At 43.9% G+C, this 27,607-nt stretch overlaps 1 protein-coding gene and 1 long non-coding RNA gene across 10 annotated transcripts in view; one reads left to right on the top strand and one right to left on the bottom strand.

Annotated features, from left to right (window-relative positions):
• The window catches only part of IGF2BP3 (insulin like growth factor 2 mRNA binding protein 3), a 100,645-nt gene extending 74,753 nt beyond the window's left edge, over positions 1-25,892 (top strand). For 2 of the 9 annotated variants that reach the window (XM_020993219.2, XM_078150817.1), the window contains 9 exons: positions 2,215-2,268; positions 2,370-2,492; positions 4,533-4,689; positions 6,846-6,980; positions 19,833-19,952; positions 20,825-20,899; positions 22,656-22,787; positions 23,643-23,756; positions 24,034-25,892. In XM_020993219.2, the coding sequence (XP_020848878.1) occupies positions 2,215-2,268; positions 2,370-2,492; positions 4,533-4,689; positions 6,846-6,980; positions 19,833-19,952; positions 20,825-20,899; positions 22,656-22,787; positions 23,643-23,756; positions 24,034-24,225 (1,102 nt within the window). In that variant the 3' untranslated portion in view covers positions 24,226-25,892. The remainder of the gene's footprint in view (positions 1-2,214; positions 2,269-2,369; positions 2,493-4,532; positions 4,690-6,845; positions 6,981-19,832; positions 19,953-20,824; positions 20,900-22,655; positions 22,788-23,642; positions 23,757-24,033) is intronic. The other 7 variants (XM_020993225.2, XM_020993228.2, XM_020993221.2 and 4 more) reach the window with 6 other exon arrangements.
• LOC144456261 (uncharacterized) lies at positions 1,948-16,242 on the bottom strand. The gene is made up of 2 exons (XR_013485187.1): positions 10,500-16,242; positions 1,948-9,836 (listed from the first exon to the last, which is right to left on the bottom strand). It is a non-coding gene; the product is annotated as an uncharacterized LOC144456261 (long non-coding RNA).
• Positions 25,893-27,607: the final 1,715 nt, after the last annotated feature.

Raw genomic sequence — 27,607 nt, 5'->3', positions numbered from 1 at the left:
TCAGGGTCTTCATCTGTAAAATGAGTCTGATGATCGTCCCAGTAAGTACCCACCCCACAGGGTTGTTATTTGGTTTACGTGAGGTGATGCATGTTGTGTTCTCTGCCATCCTGGAAGTCCTTCAGGAATGTCATTCAGCATTCACCAAACACCACTGGGCCATCCATCATGTCCTAATAATGGTAGCCACTCTGAGATGGGGAGGGAGGAAATGGGACCAGCAGAGTTTTGAGCAACTTGGAAGAAAAGTACCTATTCATTTCAGGGTGGTCATGTTTGCATCTCTTGAATTTTAGACCTTGGCAATCAGTCTTCTGGGTGTTGATAATCCTTAAGAGGGCTTTTGTGGGAACTGAATGTGTTTCTCAGTTGCCTGGATGGCACTGGAAAGGCAGTGAAGGCTGTCCCTGATAGGTTTTGGGATCTTTGCTTCAAAACCTTGAGTGCCAGGGGGGCATTTGTGTGATGACCCAGCTCTAGCTAAAGAAACATACCTAATTCCTGTGTCTCTCCTCGGGTTCCTTGATGACCGAGGCAAAAGAGAGAGCATCTCTTCCCCCTTGCAGAGATATCAGTGCAGGGAGTCCCCTGATTTCTCCTTTTAAAGGAAGTCAGTCCTAAAATGTCAGCCTCTTTTCCATGACCTACAAATTAGGGGCCAGTGGGGGCTTAGAAGCCTCCATGCTGTTAACTTGCTTATTAATTCTACCTGTTATGCTTCAGTTACATAGCTGCTTTTCTGCACACTAAGTGGGCATTCTTGCAGGCTGGTGACCAAAGTCTTGCTTGATCTTTTACATTGTCAAAAGGAGTCTGAACAAAGCCTTTCCTTCTCTTTCCCATCCCACTTTCTCCCATAATTGTCAGCTACATCAAAATTTGATTTCTCTAAAAATGAATTGGCCTGACCCATCCTAGTGAGGGGTAGGCAGAGGTGCCAAGCAGAATGCTCTCTTGCCAAGGGCAGTGGGCACCCTCATGATCCAGATATCTCTATCTCCAATAGATATTTTGAACAGGAACAAAGAGGAAAAGAGGGAGACATTCCCCTGTGTCTCTCCAACCTGGCTTGGGTCCATTTCTTTCTCGGCCTCCTAGACCTCTACCGTTCAATCCCTGGCCTTGGTGCCTGCTGACCAGCCAAGAAAACAAGAGTGAAAAGGCTCATTTGGGGATCAGAAGAATCTCCCAAATTGCTCAAGAACTTTGGTGTTCCTGGCCAAGTTTTATTTCCCACTCTTTCCATTTTCATCTGCCTTGACAGATTTGCTCTTAAGACAATGTCCTGTGATTAAATCTGTTTCCTAGAATCCAGAAGAAGCTCTGAGGGGAAGCAGCAGTTACCAGTGGCAATAGCTGCCTGTGGGCCAATCCCCGGAGTTGTCAGAATCCTAGAAAGAGGGACTAGCTGACTCAGTGTCACCTACTGCTCACCCCAGTTCTCTGGTCTCCCCTCTCCCAATTTATGACCTTTATCCCCTGTGAGATCCAGAACTAGGGGCTTGGAGCTTGAGGGAAATGGTGTCTTGATCTCACTCTTCTATGAGGGAAGTGGGGATGGGGTGAAGGGCTGATATACAGAATTTTGTGGGATGGTATAAAGACCAAATATACATAGCATGGGCACTAGGAGCACCTTTTCCAATGGAAATGTTTACCCAAGTGAGGAGGACACTTGTGGAAAGGGGCCCGTTTGACTGGGGACTGCCTTACCAAGGATTTGCCTTGACCAAGAGCAGCAGCTTTCTGATATTGCACCAGTTTTTTTCTCTAACAATTCCCGAGTAAAGATGCTTTCACCAGTGAGAGTCCCTTCTTTCAGAGTATGTCGTGTTAACATGAAAGTGGTATTAGCCTTTCTTAGTGTCTGAAGGTTTTGCAATATGATGCTGCTCTGTGGGGGTTAGGGAGCAGGTAATTTGGGTCAAGAGTTTCCAAAGAACAAGGTAGTTGGACTTATTTATTAATGTCACTGATTTTTTTAAAAGTGGTTCTTGCTTTGATAACAGAATCCTGGAAATGAAAAAGTTCTTTAGAGCCCATCTTGTCCAGTCCACTGTTATTTATTTAGACCAGGAAAATGTGTCCCAGAGAAGGGAAGGGAATTGTCCAGGATTCAGCTCTTCAGCAACAGAACTGGGGCTAGAGCTCCAATCTTCAGTCCCGTCTAGCGCTATCACCTTTAATTATAAATTATTTCTCTATTCCTAACAGGCACTTCCATGGTATTTCATCTCGGACCGCGCTAAGTGCAATGCCTCGTTCATAGTAGGCACTCAAATGTTTGCTACATGATTGGATATTATCTTTTTATTCAAATTTCCCCTTCCCCCCGCCTGGAGTTTCTGATGGTTTTTGTGATCTTGCAGCAACGATGATCTTCCTTTGAAGATTCTGGCTCATAACAACTTTGTTGGCCGCCTGATTGGGAAGGAAGGAAGGAACCTGAAGAAAATCGAGCAGGATACTGATACCAAGATCACCATCTCGCCGTAAGTATTGCACTGGCTTAAGATTTTGACTCGAATATCTTGGGATGCTATGGGAGCCCAAGCCACCATTAACATAATTTCATTCAGTGGAGCTGACTCACTTCGATTTGAGTTGCTACTCTCCTGTGTCCTGTCTATGTACTTAATAAAATATGTTCACTCTCATTCTTCCAAATCATCTACCATCCACAAGCATATATCCTTCTGGAGCCCCCACTGGAGGTGGTGTATCTGTTTCCAGTGGAGGAGCAAGAAGGATTAAATGTTGAATTTCCATGTTGGTTAAGAGGGTTGCTAAGGCAACATGGCTTGCAGTAGTAGAAAGAAGACTAGATTTGGAGGCTGAGGGATCTACATTCAGATCCTGTCTGCAAGTTACCACCTCTCTAGGTCTCAGTTTCTTCAACAGTAAAATGAGAGATTTAGACTGCATGGGTCACTAAAGTTCTTTCCAGCCCTATGTGGTCTGATCATATATTAAGTTCTCTGGCCCAGTGGAATGGAAAATCAAGAACTTTTTTTTTTGAGGGAGAGGAATACATGAAAAATGTTTGCCTTAATGTAAAGGAAAAGGGGAGGGAAATAATAACTAACATATCTACATAATTCCTTTGCCTTTATTTATTTTGCTAGGAGATCTCTGCCCACCTGCCAGGATCACAACTCCTCTCTGCTTTAGACAATTATCTGAGACTCAGAGAGGTTAAACAACTTGTCTCTAGTCACACAGCCAGTAAAGCATTGGAAATGTGGGATTTGAACTTATGTATTCCCAACTCCAAGTCTTATACTCTATCTGCTACACCAGGCTAACTGCAAAATAAATAGATGTGAAAATTGGTTTGTGATGACAGCCCTTCCTTTCTCAGTGAAGTGCCCTTTTAGGAAGATGCGAGGGAACATATGAAAATATAAAATAACAGGAGAGCAAAAGTTGGCATAGTATGGCCTCTTCTCTTTGGAGAAGGCAAAGATGGTTTTCCTAACTGTATTACAATCAACCTTTCTAGTGAAATTGAAAAGTATTGAAAAATAACATCTAATGAACCTAGGCTATTTAGCTTCATTCAGGGGTTTATCCACTAGTAAATGCCTTTAAATATTATAATGTCATCTGAGTCCCATTTCCCTTTGTTATTTACTTCCCTTTCCACCATTGTTTTAACTCATATCTAAGTGGCTTGAATTGGCGTTTTCTGTTTCCTGGCCAAGGCCATCTTAGAAGGGCAGGGGGTGGGGATGGGGAGAGGGAATCATGTTCCATCAGAACTCCTAGTTAAGATTCCAAGTCTCCAGCATGACTGCCTTGCCCCATTTCATGTTGTATCTTAACGGTGTCTGAATGATCTAGTCCATGTCTGCGCCATTAAAGCTGATGATTTTGGTTTCTTGTTTGAAGTTGTTGGTTAAGGTAGGTCATAGAAGATTTGGCTACAACTAAGCTTCCGGTCTTTGAAAGTGGTGAGTGCTTCCTCCTTGTTGGATGGCCCCGAAAACATTGCCTTGGAAAAATGTAAACACCGGATGTCTCCATCTGAACTGTACGTTATTTGAAAGATTAAGTGCTGTCCTCTCTGGAATGGCCGTAGTCTTTTCTTCAGACCGTAAGAACGGAGCTAAAAGTGTAACGGGGCCCTGCTTGATGCTCCTCTCGGCTGCGTAAACTCTTACCTCACGAATCCTGTTGCCTTGCATTTCACTTTCAAATGACCAGTAGACGTGACTCCAACTTAAATGGTTGATCTCTGAACACCATTTAAAGTATGCTTTCAAACTGAGCTGCAGTTAAGGGACCAGTTTTCTTCAGGATGCTGTGAAGAGAAGTTCTCTTGCCTTCTTCTTTATCTTACAATTCTTTCCTTCTTGCTTCTTTGCTAATTCCTACGATGTTTGACCACCCGCTTTTAGCTATTACCAGCTCCCACGGTGGGGTTTGAATCACCATTTGTACCTATATGGAAATTAACTGTCTCTTCTTAATTCTTTCTTCCTTTCTTTCTCTTTTTCCCTTCCTGTGTGTGTTTTTTCTCCACTCTACAGACTGCAGGAGTTGACCCTGTATAATCCTGAGCGTACCATCACCGTTAAAGGTAGCATTGAGACCTGTGGCAAGGCCGAGGAGGAGATCATGAAGAAGATAAGGGAGTCTTATGAGAGTGATCTCAGTGCTATGAATGTGAGTTCTGAAATACTGGAGGTGATTGACTTTTTTTTTCCTCCCTTCCCTGTTTTTCTTTGCTGTATTCTTTTGGTGAGGGTGGTCAGTTAGGAATTGAATGAAATATTTTCCTCGTTGATAGAATTGTAACAGTCCTTGCATTGTATCAATATGGGTTTGGTGTTTGTAGTTGAAAGGGGATGTGCTAGTGATTGGACAATATAAAAGGGAACTGTGGGGTGGGTTAAAAATGCAAGTCGTCCTCCCGCCGCCCAGCTTTTTCACCATTAGTTACAGCTTGGGATACACAGAAGGTTTCCGATCGACAAGGCAGTCTGTCTGGAGTAAAACACAGGTAGTACCCAAGCAGATCAGTAGGAAAGAACAAGAAATGATAGGTTAGAGGCCTTCATGGCTTAGGGATTCAGCTCTGAAGGGTGGATTTCTCAAGGAAAAGTAGACAATTAATGGCGGCCTCACCTTGGATAATGTTTCTAAACAAGAAAATTCAAAACTGAAGGGGCTGTAGTTGATGAATGGTGCTTCCTGAGGTGTTCAAGTAAGAGAAATGGGATCAGCCAGTCTTTCAAAACGTCCTCAAGTAGAGAAGAATGAGATGTAGACCCAAATTCAGGAGTCAAGGAGTCGCTTTAGCACTTCTCCTGATTTCTCTTTTCATGGCTTCATTCAAACTGCCCTCATGGCTGTGCCCTCAACTTAAAAATGTGGCTTCTTGCTTCTAAACCTGTCTTCTTTTCAAAACCTTTGCATACATTTCAGGACCTCACTTCATCATTAAAATGACCCCGTGAGACAGAGCCAAAGTGATCTATCCTTACTTTATAGTAAGGCCATCGAAGGCCAAATCATATAATTCTAAGCCTAGAACTTTGGTTTTTCCCCTTTTAAAGAAAAAAGAAAGCTAGCCTTTCCTTGCTGTGTGGCTGTTCATGAAGCTCCAACTCTGCATCAAACCTGCTGTAGAAACAGTAAAGGTAGCTGCTTGGTGTAGCTGTGGCATCCTGGTTTGTGATGGTTCCCCTCTCTGTGGGGGGGGGGGGTGAAGGCATATACCATCATTCTCATTATGACCAAATTGGCATTTTCTCCAGCTGGCTTAAGAAAAGATGATGCCCTTTAATTGTATAGGGTGAGTTTAGGAGAGTTTGAACAGTCCTTATCTGGACCAAAAAGATTCCCCCAGTTTTCCACTGTAGGATCCAAATTCACATGCCTGGAGCACCTGCCCTGAGCTAGGGCAAAGTAGTATTCTTGGAAATAGCACCTTGGACTGTGAGGGGTTAGCCTGAGCTTGGGGGTAAGGGGGAGAGAGAGGAGGAGGGAGAGGGTGATGAAGATGAAGATAGGAGAGGGTTTCAATGTTAGTATGTATCACTACTTGTCAGGAATTGTCCAAGGGGGGGCTGCTTGGAAATAAATCTAGTCTTCAGCCAAATAAGATTCTTTGTCCCTAATGGGTAATTTAATTCTTGGCTTTCTCTTTTTTCTCTTTTTCAACTGCACCGTCCCCCTCTCTTCCACCCTTGCCCCTTTTCCAAAACTGAATAATTTTCTACATTCCCTGTCCTTTCCGTCTCCCCCACCCACCCAAAAAGAGAGAAGAAGGAACTAGCAATGTCAAAGTTAGAGAAGGTTGGTGGATGGGGGGAGTCTTTCCTTCTGAAGGACTTAAGATGCATGAAACTTTGTTAGGCCTCTCTTCAATCTGTCTCATTCCTTTCTTGGCCATCCTGCGTTTCCTAGCTCCGTAGATCTGGTTTGGGCCTCAGTGGAAGAGCGTCACCCATTGGCAGCACCAAGAGTTTATAAGTGATTTGGTCTGTATTCAGTGGGTAGAACAGTGGATCAGGTGGCACAGTAGTGGCGGTTATGGTCCCTGCTGCCCGTGGGCACCACTCCCATCCATCTCGGGGAGACTGAGCAGGTGAAAGAGATTAATGAAACCTACAGGACACAAGCAAGTGCAAACTCCCCCTTCCCCTGCTGGTTTGAGGGGTTGTTCAGGTGATGTTTGGACATGTGAATGCCAAAGACTTGCTGTTATTCTTTTAAAAAGAGAGTGTGAGAGCAAGAGTGAGAGAAGTGGTCCTGTTCTGGGTGTTGTCTCGTCTCGTGATGGAGCTTTGGCGTTGAACCTTTTTGTCATAACATACGTAACCTTCCTACCCTTGCAGCTTCAAGCCCACTTACTTCCTGGATTAAACCTGAATGCCCTGGGTCTGTTCCCAGCCTCTACTACTGGGATACCCTCACCCTCCACTTTGGGGGTTCCTTCGGCCGCAACTGCTACTAACTACCTGGCATATGGGGTAAGCGTTTGGTTTGGGGCTGGATAAGATGAGTGAGGAAGTCTTAGAAGGGTGTGACAGGGCCCTTGGAACAGCCAGCCTTGAGCAGCATCTCTGGCTAGACCTGCTGCGACTATGGAAAGCCACTGGCAGCAGAGAGCTTGGGAGGAGGGCTGGGGAGGAGATTCCCAATCAGCCACTTGAGCCAGGCCAGCCTTCTGGGCTCTAATCCAGCTTCAATCCCAGTGCACAAATCCCTGTTCTGTCCATTGGCTGAGTCCCTTCAGCCCCTTCCCATAGGAGCTGGTGGGTTCTGTTTCTCCAGCACCTAGCACTGAGCCTTGCACATAGTATGTGTTTGTCGCTGGTTAGATGGATTTGGGGAATGTCAGTCAATGGTGTGTTCTCAACAGAGTAACCTCACTAACTTGAATGTCAAGATTTACTCCGAATAACAAATGTCAGGGACTTGTTTCCTTCCTCCCTTTAGGAAAATCAGGAGCCTCTTGGACACTGGCATCTAGGCAGACTTTCTCCTTCTTTGTTTGATGGGGGGGTGGGGAGCCCTCCTAGTTGACTAGTATGAGACCTGGCCAAAATGTAAAGGAAATCCTCCCTGGGCCCTCCACATACTCCTTGTCAAAGGAGTCAATGTGCATTGTGGTTCCTGAATTTTAATCTCCCTCCCCTCGACCTGGGCCCATCTTGAAGATGAGCTTCCTACTGAGTGACACCTGGTCTGGGATTGCCTATTTGGAAGTCTGTGTCATTTTTGGAGTTTTAAGAGCTACCCACCCCCATTGTGGGTTTGGACAACTCCATCCTTTGACTTTTTAAATGACTCTGTCGATGTGTGCCCTGCCTCTCCCCAGAACAGTTTTTCGATAATGTTACCCTAGAAATTTGATGTCTAAATGGTAGCCATGAATTAATTCTCTTTGTCAGCCTCTATCATGGTTCAAGGAGTCTATTTGGTGCAGTGGTGAGAGGGAGAAGTGATTTTTCCCTTCCATGTTCTCCCTAAGAGCCCACTTCCCAACTCATTTTTGTCTACCACCTAGTAAAGTAACTTTTCCCATTTTTATCTTCCTCTCTATCCTCCATCAATTTTTCTTCTTTATGAAATAAATGATTTCAAAGATCCCCAAAGTGCCTTCTTATCTTGGCTGTCCATTTTAAGGGCTTTGGGAACCGGTTTTTGGCCCTCAAAAAAAGAGAAATCCACTATACTAAGAGACTGATGATAATTTACCATTGGGAGGAAGTTGAGACTGATAACAAATGTCATTCAGTGTTGATCAATTAACATTACAGAGCTCTGCATTAAACTTGTATGTATGTATACACATATGTGTGTATGTATGTACGTGAACCCTTCCCTGTCTTGTCCAGTGTCCCTTGGGCCAGGGTTATAATGTGAGAAAATAAAATCTGACCTTTGTTTGCTTTCTAAGAACTAAGACACCTTTCCCCAAGGAGAGGTCTTAAACAAAATGCAAAGAGATAATAGAGATAAAGAGATAAAGTTGACAGGTTTTGTAGCCCTGTGTAGACTTCATTCTGCAGTAAGGGATATCAGTGTCTTGAAAAGGCATCTTCTAACAAAGTTGATCAAACTAGAGGGAAATTTTTCAGGACTCCCGCGAGAGACCAGCAAGTAGGGCCATGTGGTGGAGTGGCGAAGGCTTTGGACTTGGACTAGGGGAAAGGGAGGTACGTGGGTTTGAATTCTGCTGAAGATAAGTCTTAGCTGTGTGAGAGTGGGCTGGAAGGAATCCAAGGAGATGACTTCTGTAAAGCCGACGTGAAAGGGCTCTAGGTATGTCAGCAGCTTTGATTCCGGTGCATTGAAGTGTTGAGGATTTGTGTCCCCTGAGATTTTGGGTGTACCTCACTGGGTGATCTCGAGAGCCAGAAAAATTGTATACAATTTTTAATGTATTTGGGAACATATATTTTAAAAGAATTCTAGGTGAAAAATTGTCCTTCCCACCAACTTATCTTTTTGAAAATTGAGATTTTCCTGTATTCTCTTTTCTTTAACACATATGCTCCTTTCTAGCTAACATATATAGCACTTTACAAAGTGCTTTGTTCTGTTCTCTTGTTTGAGATCTGGACCACCAGGAGCATATTAGTACTTCTCTTTACTGGGCATCTTCATTAGCTTCAAGAACTCTGGGAGTGGAAAGGCTCTTAGAGTCCTCCGTTTTCCCTCCTGAGCACATTTTGGAGAAGAAGAAATGGGAACTGAGAAAGGAAAGTGATTCCCGGGGTCTTGACTAGCATCATGTCTAGAACAAGCCGTGTTCCTCCATGGAGTTTGCAGCTTCCTGTATGACACATCCCATTTCTCTGTCCTGCACATGTCTTCTTGATAATTGTTGTGACTTTGAACGTGTGAAAGCTCACACTCTCAAAAACATGCATTTTAAATTTTAAATGAAGCTAAGATGGAAGAGGCAGAAAGGCGAGTAAGAGAAGATAAGGGCCTGGGAATTGTTGGTTTCTTCCAGCAGCCCGGTTAGACTGGCAAGGCCGCTGACTCAAGAGCTAGGCTTACAGGACTGGAACTCACCAAATCCCGACCTGACTCTCCCTCTCCCGAGTTCTTCACAGCACAACACAACAACTGGAGTTGACCACACAAGACTGTTACCCAGTATGCCGCCACAGAAAGAGGACGGGCTTTGTGATCACAGGACATGGGTTCACTTACAGCTCTGCGACCTTGGTCATTTCCCCCCTTCTGACCCTTGGCTTCTGCTTCTTTAAAGTGTTGGGGTTCTGATTAGACGGTCTCTTATTTCCTTTCCAGCATAGTTTAGGACTGTGTAACGTGGCTGTCTTAAGGAAAAAAAACCAGGTTCTTCTAGGCTGCAGGGAGACAATGACAGAGATTCAGTTGCCCATGAATACAACAACAAATGAAGTAATAAGGGAATGCCTGGGATAGGTTGCAAGAGAGAGCCTAAGGGAGGGGTGTTTGCTGAACCTCACAACTAAAGGGACCTTAAAGGTTCTCTGTGTCAGTTGTGTTTTTGCTGTGAATTTTAAACAAAGATCAAATTAATAAGACAGTAGAATAATACATGGCAGTGGCTGCTTAGTGGTTTCTAAGCTCCTTCACGCTCAGCTGAGGAATGAGTTTTCTTGGACTCCTTTCTTTTTTGAGTCTGTGTAAGGTGAGAGCTGTGGCCTGCCTGCCTTGCCATCTAGCTGCCATGGCTGAGATAGCCATGCATGGGTCCTCGGAAAACTAAGCTTTCCTGTTAGGACTCTCTTTACCCATGACCTCAGCAGCGTGGCAAAAATCAGTGCCCTAAGCCTTAAGAAGGGAGAATAAAGACACATGATAGGCTGTAAGCCCCATGGCTTTTTATAGCTTGGAGTGACTTTCCCATCACTGCTTTGAAAGAAGAATGCCGTTTGCCCAAAGCAGATGAGAGATTTCTCTTGGAATAGAGCCTGGCAGAAAGAGAAGATTCTCTCTAAAGTTAAGTACTTAGAGCTTGGTGAGGAAATCTGAGACAGTCTTACCCTCAGCTGGCTTTCCTCATTTCTCATTTTAAGATGGAGAAGGCTAGAGAAAGCCTTTGCTTTTTTCTGTTGTTGTTCTTTGTCCCTGGGCCTCACTGCCCACTGACAAATCCCCGGCCAAGCTCCGGTGTTGGGGGTTGCCGCTGGATGCATCTCTGTGGGCTCTCACCTTCTCTCCCTGTGGTAGCTTTGGTATCACAGCTCTTAAGGGCATCTCGAGCAGCTTGGGTGGAGAAAACCAGAACGTTAAAACTGTTGTCAATTCTGATAGCTCCTCTGTCCAATGATCCATCTCAGCAAGTTATTTTAATCTGATTTAACAAAGAGAAACTTTCTGTAGGTGAGAACTAGACAAAGAATTCTGCATAAGCTTGGGAGGTGAGGCATGAAGGAGTTTTCAGGCTTTAACCTAGAGGCCATGAGGTCCCACTGTGGAAGGGGAGTAATGTGGCCAGAGTATTTGGGCAGTTGTGGGAAGAGGACCCCAGAGGGGCATGGCCAGCAGATAACAGGACTTTTACCACCATGGCTTTCTCAGGGGGAAGTTTGTCAAAGGATTAGGTTCCCCTCTCAATGGGAATCAGAATATTTACACATATAAACATTAGTCAAGCTATAAATATTTGTGCTTTTAGTCAAAGTCTCCAAAGCCCTGACCCACAGAACATTTCTCCTTTTTTCTCTCTTACCCAAGTATATCTTCAGACCTTTTCCTTTTCTCACCTCAGATACACTGAAAGTCTAACCACAAACACCTGGAGGACAGAACAAGCTGAGAAAGCTGCAGCTCCATTAGACACAATTCTTTTTTTTCTCCTTCCCTGTGTCCTTGACTTTCCCAACCAGGAAGTCACCAGGTTTTTTAACACACACATACATATGCGTGCACACACACACACACACACACACACACACACAAATATACACTCCATTTTGACTGCTTAAGGAAACCAAGAGGCAAAGTGACTTGGACAAAGGGACCCAGTAGCAGAGTTGAAATTCATACCCAGCTTGGCTGTCTGCAGTTATAGTATGCTGCCCATGTCGCCATGCTGCTGTCATTCTTTTGGAAAGAAGCTTTGAGGCTTCCTTTGCATTTGCTTTCTCACCCTGACTTTATCCCAGCATATATACCCAGCATCCTTTGCCTCACTACTGTGTCCCACAGATGCAAGGCCTACTACCTTCTCTGCTATCAGCCAGATGGGTTACCCCAGTGAAATGGCAACTAATCTGGAGCTTCTGCCTAGAGGCTGGCTTGCCCAGCTCTGAGCTGGAAGTATTTGGCACCCAAATTCTGCTTCCAGAAGTGTTCCAGTGGGCGTAAGGGTGGGGAAGAAGGGACTGGCAGCTGTGAAGGAAAAAAGGAGGTTGGCATAACCCTGGGCACCAACCGCTGGCACTGTCTGGCAGACCTAGCCTTTGGTGTTGCTTGTTCTACAACCACGTGTTTTCAGAGTTTCTTCCCTGAGTTCCTAGAAATCTTGGGGGGTGGGGAGGGAGAAAGGGAGACGTCTCGTTAAGAACAGAGAAAGGTAAAAATGGTGAGGTAGGGAGACGCACTATTCCCTAGGTTCTCCTGCAGTCTATTACCATCTCTTCATTCAGTAGGCCAAATGGAGTTTGTGAATTGGGATGAGATTTTGTGATGTTCTCAAGGATTAGTTAAGGCAAAGATGGTGGTAGTTTTGCTTCGTGTCCTCCCCTCTGGGGACAACCCATTCTCTCCCTTAATCCATTCAAAGGCTATTAACTATGTATATAGCATGTCCCTTTTGTAATAGGCTTGCCAGCTTTAAGTGGGTAGCTTTATTTTTGAGCAAGGTTTTTTGTTGCTGGCTTTGGGTTGGGAAGAATGAGTCATTCCTTTTTTTCTATCTTTTCCTGCTCCTTTCTTTTTAATGGCTTCAACATGATTTTGGTAAGACATAAAGCTGTTAACTAATCCCTCAATCTCAGACTCATATCCAAGTTGCTTCTGAAATCAGGGGGGTATCTTTTACAAGAGGAAGGGATAGGTGGGCCACTTGCCAGGTGCCCAAGGGCTAGATCTGGTTGGCATGCATGGTTTCATTTCAGTATAGAATGTTGGGTTCTCTTCTCCACCAGAATAAATAGACAGAGCCCTAGTATTTGCTCATACTTGTGTCTTTCATGATGGATGAATAGGAATTACTCATTGGCAGACCTGCCATCAGGCACTTTTATGTTCCTGTTGTTAAAAGGGGTTCCATAAAATCTGCAGAGAAGTCCTGGGGAACGTCTACAAACAGGGCATTCATGAAGTGCTTAGACAAGAATGTGAGGGTGGTGGCCCCACAACTAGGAAAATCCTTCTTCTGAATGGCATGTCTTGAGGTAGTGGTAGGGAGGGAAGGTTCCAGGATTAGCACAGTGTTGACTTGCTTGGAGTACATGAAAGAAAGGTGCAGAAACTGGCATGCTGTCCGTTAGGGTTGTGCACTTGCATTGTTACCACGGGTCCAAGGTTGTGATCCCTCAGCCTCCAAGGCAGGGAAGGTCAGTGGTCTGGCTTGTCCATCAGCCACCAGACAGATTGGGCTTGTGATGTCAAAAGGCACAGGAGCCCAATTTTTACCATAAAGTCACTTTAATAATTTATGATTAAGAATGGATCTGCTCACTGGACTATGTGTTCAAATCAGCTAGTTGGAATATTCCCTTCCCAGTAGAGCCACTGAATTTAGATGAGAAGGTTGCTTGGTAAATATGGATTGAAAGTACAGTAGAGAAAGTAGGATGGCCTTAAGCAGTCTTTTCTTCCAGCATGGTAGCTGGGTGAGTTGCTCTGTTCCATTAGAGTTGCCAACTAGACCAGAGTGGTCATGTCAGTACGGCTGCCATTTCCTCTGGACAATGCTAGAGAGACACTGGATGGCCTTGTTACCCTACTCTCATTTTCCTGCTCCATTTCCCAAGAGAGCTCTCTTGCTTTTCCTTCAGCATCTTAGGTCTTCATGTCAACATATTTTCCTAACAAGTTAGTAGCAAATCTATCATACTTGAAAAAAGTCTTTTCTTAAAAAGTTGGTGACATTTGAGGTTGACAGCTGTTTGAGGCCTCACCCAAACCCCTCTTGATCTTATGGGAGCTGGTCAGCTCTCACTGTTCAAGGGAGCTCTTTGGGGACAGAACGTTCTGGGGTACAACCTGTACAGGGAAGGCATCCTTACCCTTTTGTGTGTTATGGACCCGTTGGGAAGTCTGACGAAGTCTATGGATCCCTTCACAGAATAATGTGTTTAAATATATAGGGTTACAAAGGAAACCAAGTATGGTAAAATACAGTTATTAAAATGATTAATTTTTTAAAATTCCCAGATTAAGCTGGGTGTATGGGCTTTTGTTTTCCTCAGTCACTGGGGATGGCATTGCCTGATGCCCACCCCTACCTTCCAGTTCATTTTTCTTATTCTTGGATTGGTTTTGGTCTTTGTTTACCAACTCCGGCATCCTTTCTAAAACTGTATGAAATGCTTTCTTAAGAAATGAATTTCTAAACTATATGTGGATTGGCTTTAAAAAAAGAAAAAGCCTTCTACGTTTGTTGGCCAAAAAAAGCACACATGTTAACACACCAGCATCCAAATCTGACAGTAGTGGTTTGACATAAATGTATGTCCAGTGTAGACTGTTTACTGGCGTTAGGTTTTACCTTCCATTTGGCCCTAAACAATTTGTCCAGGATACAAATGAGAACATTATTTGGACTGAAAACTTCTCTTTGAAGATTCCAAACTGTCCTTTCTTCAGTGGGCTTAAGGCACACTCCCAGAGGAGGGCTTACTTTAGTTGAACACAATTCAACAAATGTTTCTTAAATGCCCAATTATGTTTAGTGAGTGCCGGTGCTAGGCACCGAAGGGGAAACGGAATGAATCACAGAGGTTTCCTGGCAGATTCTTACACTGCAAAAGGAAAGAGCGTGATATGTTTTGTGAAGTGAACCACTGATCTATCATTGAATCCATACAGTGGGTGGATGTGAGGGGATAGCAAGCCCCTAAAATCTGAGCATGCAGACAGACAGACATCTTTATCGATTTCTGCGGGAGAGGAAAGAGAGTAGGGTTCAGTGCTCCAAAGGCCATGCCGGCTTAGGAAATGCTCACCAGGGTCTCTGCCAAGTGGAATTTCAGGAAGCCTTTTAAGGGCTGCCATCAGAGAGAAAACATGAGGGCTCTGGCCTTGAGCTGGTATCAGACACTAGAGATTGAGATTCACCTCATTCCAGCAAAGAGCACACCCCGTTAAGTTCTTTAACCACCCACTCCTTTGCACACCCCAAAAAAGAAAAATTACTCCCCCTCATTTTGGCCTTGTGGCAGGGTCCACGTTGATGATCAAAGGTTTCAGGCTCCCTGCCAGGTAGAGATAAGAAAACGCCCTGTGCACATTTCCTAGAAATCTCAGCAAAGTCATAGAAAGTGTTTTTATAATGTCTAGACGACAGGCACTGTGCCTGCCTGCGTGCCAAAGGTTTCCGTGACTGCATTTATTTGATTGCTTAGATGTAGTAACTGTTCCCTCCTTTCCCTGGGCTTTGTTTCAGGATGGTTTTTGCCCCTCATCCTCTCTTCTCCAGTAGGTCCTCCTCAGGAGATGCATGTGTACTTCCCAGATTCTGGGGTCAGGATAATGAAATGAGTCTTTTGAGTAAAAGAATTCTCTCCAATGAGAGAGATCTGGGCGGGTGTGTGTGTGTGTGTGTGTGTGTGTGTGTGTGTGTGTGTGTGTGTGTGTGTGTGTGTGTGTGTGTGTGTGTGTGTGTGTGTGCACGCGCGCGCATGCCTGTGTACATTTAGAAAGCATGCAGTCTGTCCCTTTCCTTCCCTCCCCCTGCCCTCAGCTCCAAGGACCAGAGAAACATCATCAGAAACTTGTGCTTAGGAGAATGGGCAGGTAGGTATGTATGTAAGCCCTTGCTACAGTCCAGGAACAGCTGTCTCTGCAAATCAACTGTCTTCGCTTGTTTGGCTTCAGCCACCTTCTCTCTGCCTCCAGTGGGAACCAGGGCTCTGCCAGCTCTGTTAACACATGCTTTCTTAGTCCTAAAGGCATTCAGGACCAGTAATAACCATGGCCAGAGACCCAGAGAGAGACACAGACAAAACGTTTTGTTTTCTGTTATGTGAAACGTGTGTGTGTGTCTCTTTGGGGTTTCTGCACACCTTTCTCTGCCTGGGGGTCTTGGCGTGTGTGTGGGCATGCGCTTCTTTCTGGCCCTGCACATCAGCATCCTGGGTGCCCCTCTTCACGGCTCTTTCTCCTGTCTGTGTCACTGTCTCCCTTGAAGACTGGATCTTGTCTGCTGTTCTCCAAGCTGCTTCAGCAAGATTACCAGATGCATGGATGGGATGAAGCCAAGAGGCTGTCCTTGAAGTGTCCGGAAGTGGGGAAGGGTTAGGCAGGTGGACCATTGGAAGAGGAGAAAGTATTTGGAAATCCTTCAGGAATCACCTGCTTATCACATCTTCAATGCATGCTAGCTCAATCTGCACACCTCCTCCTCTCTAATAACCGTTGTATTCTAGGTTTATCCTACAGATCAAGAATTCTCTGTCTCCGATGTACAAATCACACCATGTGTCTGAAAATCCTTGGATAATTTTAAAAGCCTCCCCTGAACCCTGCACACCATTGGCTGCTTCTTCCATTGGTTTTTCGCTCATGTTCAAGGGCTTCTTGCTACAATCACGAGACTCATGCTTCCCTCTTTTCCTGTTCCCTATCCTTTCAGGATGCATTGTGGGGGGGGGGCGTGTGTGTGTGTGTGTGTGTGTGTGTGTGTGTGCGTGCGTGTGTACGCGCGCTTGTGTGTACATATAAAATCCTTTTATTACTTGGAAGAGCAAATCACTTGGGCAACAGTGCTTACAACCTTATAAAACATGGACCACTGAATAATCAGAAATAGTCCACATTGATAGCTGGACACAAAATAAATTTTTAGCTGCACCTCCTCAAGTTCTAATTTGGCTCATTAATGAGAACTTTTTAAATACAAAGAGGTAGGAAATTTAGAGCTACTTTGAAATTTTTCACCACTGAATCTGTCCAATGTACAACCCAAGCTGATATATCCAGGCTTAGAACAACATCCTTAAAATAAGTCTTCTTTTGGGAAAATGGAATTTAGAAAACATTGCTCATTGACAAAAGTAAAGATGCCCTGAATGGAGTTGTTGAAATGGGAATCTTAAAAATAAGGGATTTGGAAGTGAAATTAGCTAAGAAATTAACTATGTTTGAATCAAAATCATCGTGTGGAGAATCAGATCGCTGTCTTAACCACCCAAGTTGGGAACTCCACAAGTGAGATGCAGAAGAGGCATCTGGCTAGAAAGGAAATAACAGATGGAAATCAGCCTTGCTGAGATTCCTGGAAAGTAAAGGACTAATCTGCATTCTGCAAAGGAGACTAAATTATGAGTGGGCGTTTAGTTTGTTTTTTAAGGCTCCTGGTAAGTGGATTTTTAGGGAGGAGTGACTGTAGGCTGGTCTAGTCATCCTGATCTCATGTATTCTCTGACTATGGGCTGTCTGCCCAAGTCTTTGTAAAAATGTTGATATTCTACTGGCACTGGTTCTTGGTAAACTCTTCTCAGTCCTTAGGTCTTGCCACGGTTGAAGAAATAACATGATTGTGTGCATTCTTATTCCCCCAAATGAACGTGGACCTCTGGGCTCTTTCTGTTGAGCTATGTGTTGAAGTTTTCTGCAACACAATAAGTCTCTGAAGGAGCACCCTGGTTCCATGAACTTGAGGCACATGAAGCCCACTAGGTTAACACAGGGGCAGGAAAATCATTGCTAAAAAAAAGGAGCTGAACTCAGTCTAAAGCAATGGCCAGTACTGGTTCAAGAGTGCAGATAATGAAACACACCTTCCTCTTGGCTATCCTTTATCTTGTAATAGAAGAAGGGGTATTTAATCAAAATGGTAGGGGACTCTGGGTGCCAGATGCTGTATATTTTCTCACATCACATTGCTGAGTTATTTATTTTGCTTAACTGTTTTTCTATGCTAACCAGAGTTGACAGGAGTTGCTATGTTGAGGAAAAAATTATTTATCATTAAAAAATGGGGGCAGCCAGGTAGTGCAGTGGAGTGGAGTGGATAGAATGCCAGACCTAGAGTCGGGAAAACTCATCTTTCCAAATTCCAATCTGGCCTTAGATTATTAGCTATATGACCCTAGATGTCTCTTAATTCTGTTTGCCTCAATTCCTCATCTGTAAAATGAGTCGGAGAAGGAAGCTGCAAACCACTTTAGTATCTTTGCCAAGAGAATCCCAAATGAGGTCACAAAGAGTCAGATACTACTTAAACAACTTGACAACAACCACTACAACAAAACCCTCATTAATCAAAAGAATTCAGAACTCTGGCATTTACCAAAATTTAGGGAAAGATGGGAGGTTGTTGGCTAGCATCCCCACAGCCATTTTCTCAATTGCTGGCAGGCTTACTGAATTGGCTTGGGTTAGTCCACGGGAAATGAGGTAGTCCTAACAACCATTTGCTTTGGAACAGAAAGTGAGACAGCTCTAGAGAAAGGCACACTTAAGACAAGCATTCCTCTAACACAAGGTAGTTTGTGTGTAAAGAGCTTCATTAATAAAAGGATTTTAATGAAGTGGATCAAGTTCATTCCTTTTTAAATGTAGGATGTGGATATCTGCTAGATTTTGTTTAAAAATGGAGACTTCCTAACAGGGACCTATACTGTATGACTTAGCAAACCCAAGAAATTCACATCTATGGGTGTCCTTTACATGGTCTCTGCAATTCTGCCTAGTCTCAAAAACATAATTACCCAAGTTTCTTAGTTAATTATCCATAAGCTTATCGTCTCATTGTTTTTTTTTTTCTGATACAACTGAACTGAAAATGAAATGAGCACACTGAGAGTGCTCCCCGAGTGCTCCCTTTACACTGAATGCTGACCCTCAGCTCAGCTGATCTAGTTATGGCCCTGTAGATTTGAAAATAAACAGAGAGAACCTTTTCCAGGAACAGAGCTGCTCTGAATTGCTCTTTGTGTAAATGTCATGCCTGCTGGGTCACAACGTGTCCTTCAGCCGTGCAGGCTGGCAAAAGAGTGACTGCCAGGAAGGGGATGGGGAGCCCAAGATTTGTTTGGGATGGGAGGCTGAACAAATAATTGGTAGAAAGGAAGTGAGAGGCAGGCCATGGAAACAAGACTGAAATGGGGCAGGAAGGGTGTCAGCTGTTGAAAGGGAGTTTGGGGTGGGGGGGTGGGGCAGCCTTTTCTAGATGTTCTCATTTATTTAGATGTAAGCTCATTACAAGGGGAGGGACCAGAGGTCTTCTGAAGCCTTTGTCTTGAATAGGGGCAATGATTGTGTGAAGCAGAGTCAGAAGCAGGGTCCCAGATACTCTGACCAGACAGGAGTGTGTAATGGCCAGAGGTGACGCTTGTTTGGAGAAGACACTCGTCACCTGTGTAGTTGTCTACAGCATTAGGCCAGAGAGGTGTTGCTGCTCCTAATGGTCACAGCATCAATGCGGTGTGGCTTGTAGGAGGGCAGCCTAGCATTTAATTTGCCAGTCTTCGGGAAGGCTGCCAGTTTTCCCAACTGTTAGATAATCTCACACGAGAGGGCTTATTGGCAGTTTTAAACTGGGCCATTTATCATTCCAGATCGCTCCTACACAAAGGAAGCTATAAAATTTATGAAACTCTTAAGGGTTGTTATGCAATTTATGTGCTGAGTTCAATGCAATTTACCTTGGGAATGGAGTGGGGGAGGGGGTGGAGGGAATCTAGAAATCTTTCACTTATTTAACCTTTCACTTGGTTAATTTTGCCCTCCCACAGGGATTCTTTAAACTGTAATGCAGCATGGAGACATTTTAAATCTATAAGTTATACCGATATTGTCAAAAGTATACAGAAATGCTACGTAGAGAACATTCTTTCACAAACAAAACAAGAACGCTACAAGGTCTTAGGCAAAGGATTTGGTCATGCCAACCATTAGTGGTGGTCTCTGACATGCAGCACAGACGGGACGGTTTGGGGCTGTAGGCTGGGGAGGTGTTTTCGGAATAAAATTTGGCTTTGAGGTTCTTCTACCACTAGCTCCAGGATCACAAAATTTATCTTGGATTTTACTCACACTCCCCAAGTCCTTACTATGTGCAAGGCACTTTGGCTAGAATTCAGAAGTGTGATAAAAACCAACGTTCTTGGGATGGGGGCTGTCTCCTCATCTCCTTTCCCCAACCCTAGTTAGTACGATCCTTGGCAGATGTGATTCCATGTGGTCTTTTCCTCTTTTAGCAACAGGTTGAAATGGAGACCGTTCACCTGTTCATCCCCGCCATGTCTGTGGGCGCCATCATTGGCAAGATGGGCCAGCATATCAAGCAGCTCTCTCGTTTCGCTGGAGCTTCTATCAAGGTATTTCCCGTGACTCTGATGCAGTGTCCTTAGGCCATGTGGGGAGCAGGGGAAGTACCCCTCCCCTCTGATGGCTTTAGGTCACAAATGATCCATTTGATCAGGACCTACTTTCTGGGGGATGTCCTTACTTTTCAAACCTTTTTTTTCCCCTGCTTTTCCTTCACTTACCTCAAGTCGACACTGGCAGAGAGACCACTTTAGGCTTACTGAAAAGAAAAACTTGCTGAGAATTCCCTTAACATGGAAGTCTTTGGGTGGCAGGGTGTCCCTGGAGGGAGGTCTTCAACCCAGGAGGTGGACTGAACACCTTGTAGATGCTGTCATGTAGGCAGTTGTGGGCTGCCTCTAGGCTAAGGGCTTCTGACTCTCTGAAACGAGTAACAAGCTACTAAAAGACCACTACCAGATCATAAGCATTATTTTCAGTGTGGTTTGTGTTCACCTTGATAGCATGGATGACAAGGAGGCCAGTCTGCTTTTAATACAAAAACTGGTTTTCTTCTTTGAACCAGCAAATTCAGGCTCAAAGTAAGGAAAAATGTGCCAGTGATGAGCCTTATCTCAGAGCAGAATGGGAAACTTTGGAAAATTTTGGTTTATTGCTCATTGCAAGTCTTTAAGAGGAGACTAAGTTTGTTCAAACACAGGCTAAACTACTTGGCCTTTAGGTGTGCCAGCTGTAGGATTCTGTCTCTCTGTAAATAATTTGGGGGCATTAACACATTCCTTTTTGATACCATTCAAGTTCCTTCCTTCATATTTCCTTGTCCCCATTTATCTCAACATCCACCTCATGGTATCATAAAAATATGGAAGTTGACATACTGCCAGAAGCAGAGCTCTGTGCTGATGCAAGTTTTGTGTTGCAGATTGCCCCACCTGAGACACCTGATGCCAAGGAGAGGATGGTGGTCATCACTGGACCCCCTGAGGCCCAATTCAAGGTATGGTCTACACGGACAGAATGAACCTGGTTAGATGGTGTCAATGGTAGAGAATGTGTTACTTTTTTTTCCAAAATGTTGTAACTTTTTTCTTCCCTTTAAATTGAACTTGGGCAATATTGGGTATCCATTTTCCTAAGGCCATGGTGTTCAACTGTAGGAGCATAATTGGACTTATCCTCAAAATAACTGGAAATACATTTCTAATCACTCAAGATTTTAAAATAAACTTGAGAAGGAAAATATTTTTCTTTAAATTTTTTTCAAGGCTGCTTTTTTCCCCAAATTCTTTACTTCCAGAGACACCAATCTGCTTGGGCTGTTAGAGCCTTAGGGAATTCATTTGTGCCTAGTTTTTCAGACCACTTTCTTAAGAAATCCCTCACCTGTAGCAGATGGATTCATTTCCTCCTGCTCTTGGTAGCTCTAGCCTTGCCCACCATCTTCACTAGCCCTACTCTAACAAGCTGCCCTTCCCCTCTAGTTCTTGCTTTCTAAAAAATGGAAATGTTGCATTTGCAGCCAAACTAAGCCTTTTGGCTAAAATCTTGATACTAGACTTCCTTTTGACCATTTATCTACTATTGCTAAGGCTTTATTCACTACTTCTGTTGAGAATGACAAATCATTGCCTAGAATTGGGTAATTTTGAAATGTTGGGTATGTTGAGAGATGCCCCAACTTTGTTCCTGGCCTTTGCACTAACTCTTAAAGTTTGCCATTCCCTGGACTATAAATGTCAAGAAGAGCTGCACTGTTTAAATTTGCACGATGGCTCCCAAACATTTTGATGAAACTCAGGAAGGAAGGCATACTACCTTTCCTCACATTAAAGCCTGGTCATTCCCATGTCCAGAAACTTTCAGTGGATAAAAGAGAGGAAACTGAAACAACAGACTTGTTCTTTCCTGAAATCCTCTAACATAGAGTCAGAACTGTGCTTGTTTGGCATCAGTGATGACTGTGTTGACAGTAGGGAGGGCAGAGAGAGCACAGGCTCTGCATTTGGCCTTGGCAGATCAGCCAAGCTGACTGGGTTTTTCATTACTCTTCTCTTCAGTACAGCTGGCTGGTAATTGGTGTGACAGGAGGAGATGCCAGCATGGGTTCACCTGTACAGGTGTCCTCGTGTTTTCTGCAGGGTGTGCTGATTGTTCTCTATGGTTTATGCATTTGACGCTCTGTTGGAAATGGATCAGTAGTGTGGGCTAACTTCATTCAAGATCTGATTGCATTTTGAAGTCCTGGCCAGAGAAGAAAACAACTTAGCTTAGTCTGACAAATGTCCATTTAGGTTCTTCCCGGCCCACGCGGAGTGCCTCTGCATTAGGAGGCCACGCTGTTTGGAGCCCGGTGTGGTTGGCTTTGATAGAATCGGCCAGCCCTGAGAAAATCCACTCAACTGCTTTTTGGCTGCGTGGAACCATGTGGGATTTTACCTTTGGGGCTGAAATGCAGACAAAATAATTTTCCTTAAGCAATGATGACAAATCATTCTAATTTTCTGCCAAATACCAAGTAATGCCCTGGGTACTGTGTTGTCTCAGTCACTTGGTTGCTACTTGATCAGATCAGGTGCGTTGCGTTTCCCTGTTGCTGTATATGCCCACCCACTGTCTTTAAATGCAGGGCTCTCCCCACCTCAGAGGTGATATAGTATATTAATTTCCCAGAAGTCACTGGCCTTGTCTTACAGAGTTACTGCCCCTGTGTGTTTGCTTCCTCATGATTGTGGGGTTGGTGTTTGTATTTCCAGGCTCAGGGAAGGATCTATGGAAAGCTCAAGGAAGAGAACTTCTTTGGCCCCAAGGAGGAGGTGAAGCTGGAGGCCCACATCAAAGTGCCCTCCTACGCTGCTGGGAGAGTCATTGGCAAGGGAGGAAAAACCGTAAGTGTTTCAGTGAAACCTTGGCAGTCTTGTGAGAGGGAAAGAGTCAAAGGACTGAGTTTAGGGCACACCCTCACGCTCAACCCAGAGACATCCCTGTGTTTCCCTAGTCAGTGGTGGCATGGGATGCTGGTCCATGCTTGGCCAGCTGTTCCATCACCACTGTTCTATCACAGACCTCCCACTAACACTGGTCAGGCATTTTGTAAATACTGTCCCATTGGACAGTGGCGAGAAAAGAATTGTGTTTGAGGTACTAATCTGGCACTTCTTCTGTGAGCAACTATAAGGATGTGACATTTTTAAGTATTTTAATACTTATGAAAGAGCTTAGTTCCCTTAAATGCTCCACTCAAATTACACATGTTGCATTTAAATTGATAATTACACAAGTCCTAGTCATACTAGCTTTACTTGAGTTTGGGGGGAAGTTGCCTTTTTTCCCCCCATTGTTTCTAAGTAACATTCATGCTCTTAGGAAGGGATGATGCCTTTACAATGTCTCAGAGACATATGATTTTCACTGATGTGGCTGCTTTGTCCAACACAGATTGAGACCTTGATATAACTTACAAGTTGATCTTTCAGCACTCATGTGGCCAAAAATCCAGTGCCATCAGTTGTCCTGAAACTTAGGCTGGTCTCAATAATGCAATTATTAGGCTGTACACCTTCCCAGCTCAGGATCACATTCATTTTCAGCCTGGCTTTCAGGAACCCATGGTCAGTCACTTCCATGCCATGACGAGGGATCAGAGGAAGCTATTCACAACAGGCTGGGCAATGTACTTAGGACTAGAGCTCCCATCATAGGAAAAGGACATCCCCGATAATCATTTGAAAACTGGTTTGCAGGTGAATGAGCTTCAGAATTTGACCAGTGCCGAGGTCGTGGTTCCTCGTGACCAGATTCCTGATGAGAATGATGAGGTGATTGTGAAGATAACTGGCCATTTCTATGCATGCCAGGTAAGTAGTAGATCAACACGTACACAGGCAAACCTTTAAGTGTTCTTCTTTCTTCCTCCTCCTCTTCCTTCTGCATCTTTCTGCATGTGAGGTTGGTGGCTAGGTAATACTATGGCTGTCACCTTCAGATGCTAGGCCTAAAAAACAGCTTTCTGTCCTTGCTCTTCTGCTGACCTTCTCTGGTAGACCTTGTAGAACGAGAGATTTGGCGGGATGGCTGCAGAGCCTTTACTAAGTTTTGACCTAGTGTTCTTTACAAGGCTTTGTCCTCTTACAGCTCGCCCAGAGAAAAATCCAAGAGATTCTGGCCCAGGTTAAGAGGCAGCAGCAAATGCTGCAGAAGAATGCCAATGCTGCCGCCGCGGCTGCTGCCGCTTCCGGTGCAACCGGCAATGGCGGCGCCTCCGCCTCTGCTGCTGCTGCAGCAGCTGCCGGGCCAAACGGCCAGCCTCAGCTCAGGCGAAAATAGAGAGGTTAAGGAAACGGCCATCTCAACAAAAGATGCCAAACCAAAGACGAGACTAAATATAATAGATGGGTGAGGAAACACCTATCCCTAAGTCACAATTAGAAGTCCTACCTACCAAAAGCTTATTTGAAGACCAGGCAAATTCTGAATTCGTGTTTTAAAAAAATTTCTATGTAATGTCCTCTCAAGTTTCCGGAACCTGGCTTTAAAAGAACCAACAAGAAGACGAATTAACTGCAACATCAACAAGAAGCAGAAAATTAAGAGTCATTTCCCTTGTGTTATATTCTTGAAATTTGTTGTAAAGTGACTTGATGTGTGTTGTCCTAGATATTCTACCACTTTAGAAGTTGGTTGAATTAAGCTTTGTGTTCTCATCTTACCAACTTGAACAGAAAGAAAGGCATTGCTCCTTATCCATTACTCATCAAAATAAGCCGGTGGTATGATTGGTGGACTAGAATTATATCCAGTAAATTGTCAACAAGTATAATTAAACATTAGATGTATGTACCCCAAGCCAGTGGCATTTTTTAAAAAATTTGGTTGCATTTTTACTAAGGGAAATGTTGAGTGTGTTGGCCAGGGCATGGAGAGAAGAATATGCATTTTACAAAACTACCTCAGGCGTAGAGAGCACTTAAAAAAAAAAAAAAGAAAAAAAAAAGAAAAAACAAAAAAAAAACCACCTTTCCTTTCTTTTGGTAATCTGTACGTTTGATAGAACAAGAAGTCCCAGAATTTTTTTTTTTTTAAAACAAAGCAGATTTAAAATCTGATCGGCCAACAGAAGCAAGCCGTGAGATAATTGGGCAAAGAGCACATAGTGCTTTGAGCTGGTGGTTGATGGGAATAAAATTGGAAAACAAAAACTCAGGCCTTCTAAGGCTTCCGCCACCAACATTTACCAAATTTAGTCAATGTTATATGATGCTGAACGATGCCAAAAGGAGAGCAGCAAAGCCACTTATGTTTTTTTGTTTTTTAAATGGGCTTTAAAAGAAGTGGTCCTCTTTTGGGGAACAGAACCAAGAAGTGATGGCAAGATGCTGGGGGTGTGGGGGATCGAGCTGAACTAGGAGACTGGACTGTTTGCGCTCCTCGATTAGATGCATGAATCCTTTGTGCCTCTGACCATCACTGCCTAAAGAAACAATGCTTCAGTGCAGATCCATGCAGTCCGTGCGGATGTTCATTGTGTTCAAAGAGCAAGCTTCCTCTTCAGTTCCATAGGCCATGTGATCTGTTGGGCCATTTCTAATGCCTGTCATGCTTTTAGATGATCACAACCGTTATCACCACAACAGGGAGGGGCCAGGAAGGTCAAAAATATGACTATATTTAAAGAAAAGGAAAGGTTACATACCAGCCACCGTCATGGGCCACACTAAACCACCTTGAAAGTCTAAAAAATGAGCTAAACAAGGAAAAAAACCCAAAAGTGTTAAAAAAAAAAAAACACCTAAAATAAAGCCTCCTAGACTGGCTTAAAGATAAAATACAGCAGGATTTATACAGTCTGCAACCAACCAGCTGAAAATAAAATAGTCAAAAGACAGGGATATAGGAAAACTAAATTTCTCTCCAATTTCAAAATGTAATTTGAAAAAAAAAATGATTGTGCTACTACGCATTCAAGTTTCTCCAATAAACTTCAATCTACCTCAGTTTGTGAAATGTGACGGCAACACTTGGTGTGCGTGGGTGTGACTGTGTGTGTGTGCGCACATGAATGTGTGTGTGCACGAGCGTGTGAATGGGGGTGAGTGGTCTACACAGAGCCAGGCGATTTGCCTCCGAGCCCTCTCCCAGGATCTTTGTGCACGAAAGGGCCCAATCACCAAGGGCCAGCTACAGAATTTGGTTGCTCTCCCTCTTAAAATTCTATTAAAATGAGGCATTTCTGCATAGACTACACTGCCCACCCTTCAAAAAAGATCCTTATACAGTGTAGATAATTCTGAAAACAACCCGTTTTCCTCCGTTTTCTTAATTGGTTTCAAAATGATACTTGGTAGTTTTAGCAGAGAATGAGCCTCTCCCTTTCTTTTGACAGTGGAACATCATCTAGTGTTTAGAAACGATTTTTTTTTTCTTCTGAGGAACTGGAATTGCTTCTGTCCAAATGGTCCCTGTCTAGCACTTGGGCTTTCAGCTGAGCCAAGTCTAAGGCCAGACTCCTAAGTGGCAATAGCTTTGCATCTGTAAGATAGGTGCTTTATTTTTATTGCTAGTTTACTGCTATTTTCCTTTTAATTTTTAGCCTATTAGTACGATTAAATGCTATATCATTTTCAGTTAAGATTTGTTCCCTGGGAGCATCTGGGCCTAGTTAGGAAATCTGCAAATGAGCTTAATACTCCCCCTTCCCCCCCATCCCTCAGAGCAGGATTCATTTTTGTCCATGTGTGCCCTCAGTGCAGCTCAATGGAAGAAGGAATAATTCTTTAAGTTTAGTTTACTTAGTATGTGGTTTTGTTTTTTTCATATTTAGCCTTTTAAGCTAACCCAAATGAGCACTACTTTTCTGTCTGGAATTCAGGGAGGTCCCAGAGTGGCTGGGAGATCAGACACATTCACTGGCAAAATACAGGCAGGGATCTGTCTGTCCTGGACAAAGAAAGGTTTCCTTAGGTGCACAGCCAGCTCAAAGACAGTTCCTCTTCTCCAGATGCCTCCAGGATGTCTCCTCCTTCTGACCCAGGCCCACTTACTCCCACCATGGCTCATGGTGTGTATGTAACTCTGGTGTGAAAGTTGACAGATTTGAATGCCAGCAGGGATTTTTTTTTTTAAGCCGGAAATGACCTTTAAAACGCAAAGATTAGGTAGCACAGTTGTGGTTGTACAACACACCTCCGATGCACGGTAGAAAAATTCCATTGCTGGTATTCTAACTGGTTAAGGGGAAAAGGGCTTTTTTTGAGACAAACCAAAATTATGGACCAATCTCTTACAGCTTGTGTCCAGGCTCAGTTTCGATAACCAAACACTTCTGTTTTGGGAAGAAAGCTCTGTCACTCTAAACAACTAGAGACCTCTAGCACTTCTGGCCAGGGGGGATTTGGTGAGCTAGGAGCATCTGCCCACCAGCTGGATCTATAAGATTAGAGTTATCAACACCTTCCTCCACAAATACCTATACTTCTCTATTAGTGTTGGCAGACAGAAAAGGGAAGATGGGGGATGCAAATTTCCTTCCTTTTACCTTACAGACTCAAGGAAACCTCGAGCTTGTTGAGGCTTTAAGATCATTTAAAGGGTTCTTAAAACCAGACTGTGAGGACTAACGTTAAGCTGGTTTGTGGCAGCCTTGAAAAAGAGTTCAGAATATCACAGAGCCCTTCTCCCATCTCATTCTGCTAGCCAGCTTCCTGAAGCC

Source organism: Phascolarctos cinereus, unplaced genomic scaffold (assembly GCF_003287225.1).
Source record: "Phascolarctos cinereus isolate Bilbo 61053 unplaced genomic scaffold, phaCin_HiC Scaffold_1;HRSCAF=81, whole genome shotgun sequence".
Classification (NCBI taxonomy): domain Eukaryota; kingdom Metazoa; phylum Chordata; class Mammalia; order Diprotodontia; family Phascolarctidae; genus Phascolarctos; species Phascolarctos cinereus.
This window is presented reverse-complemented; position numbering and strand designations above follow the sequence as displayed.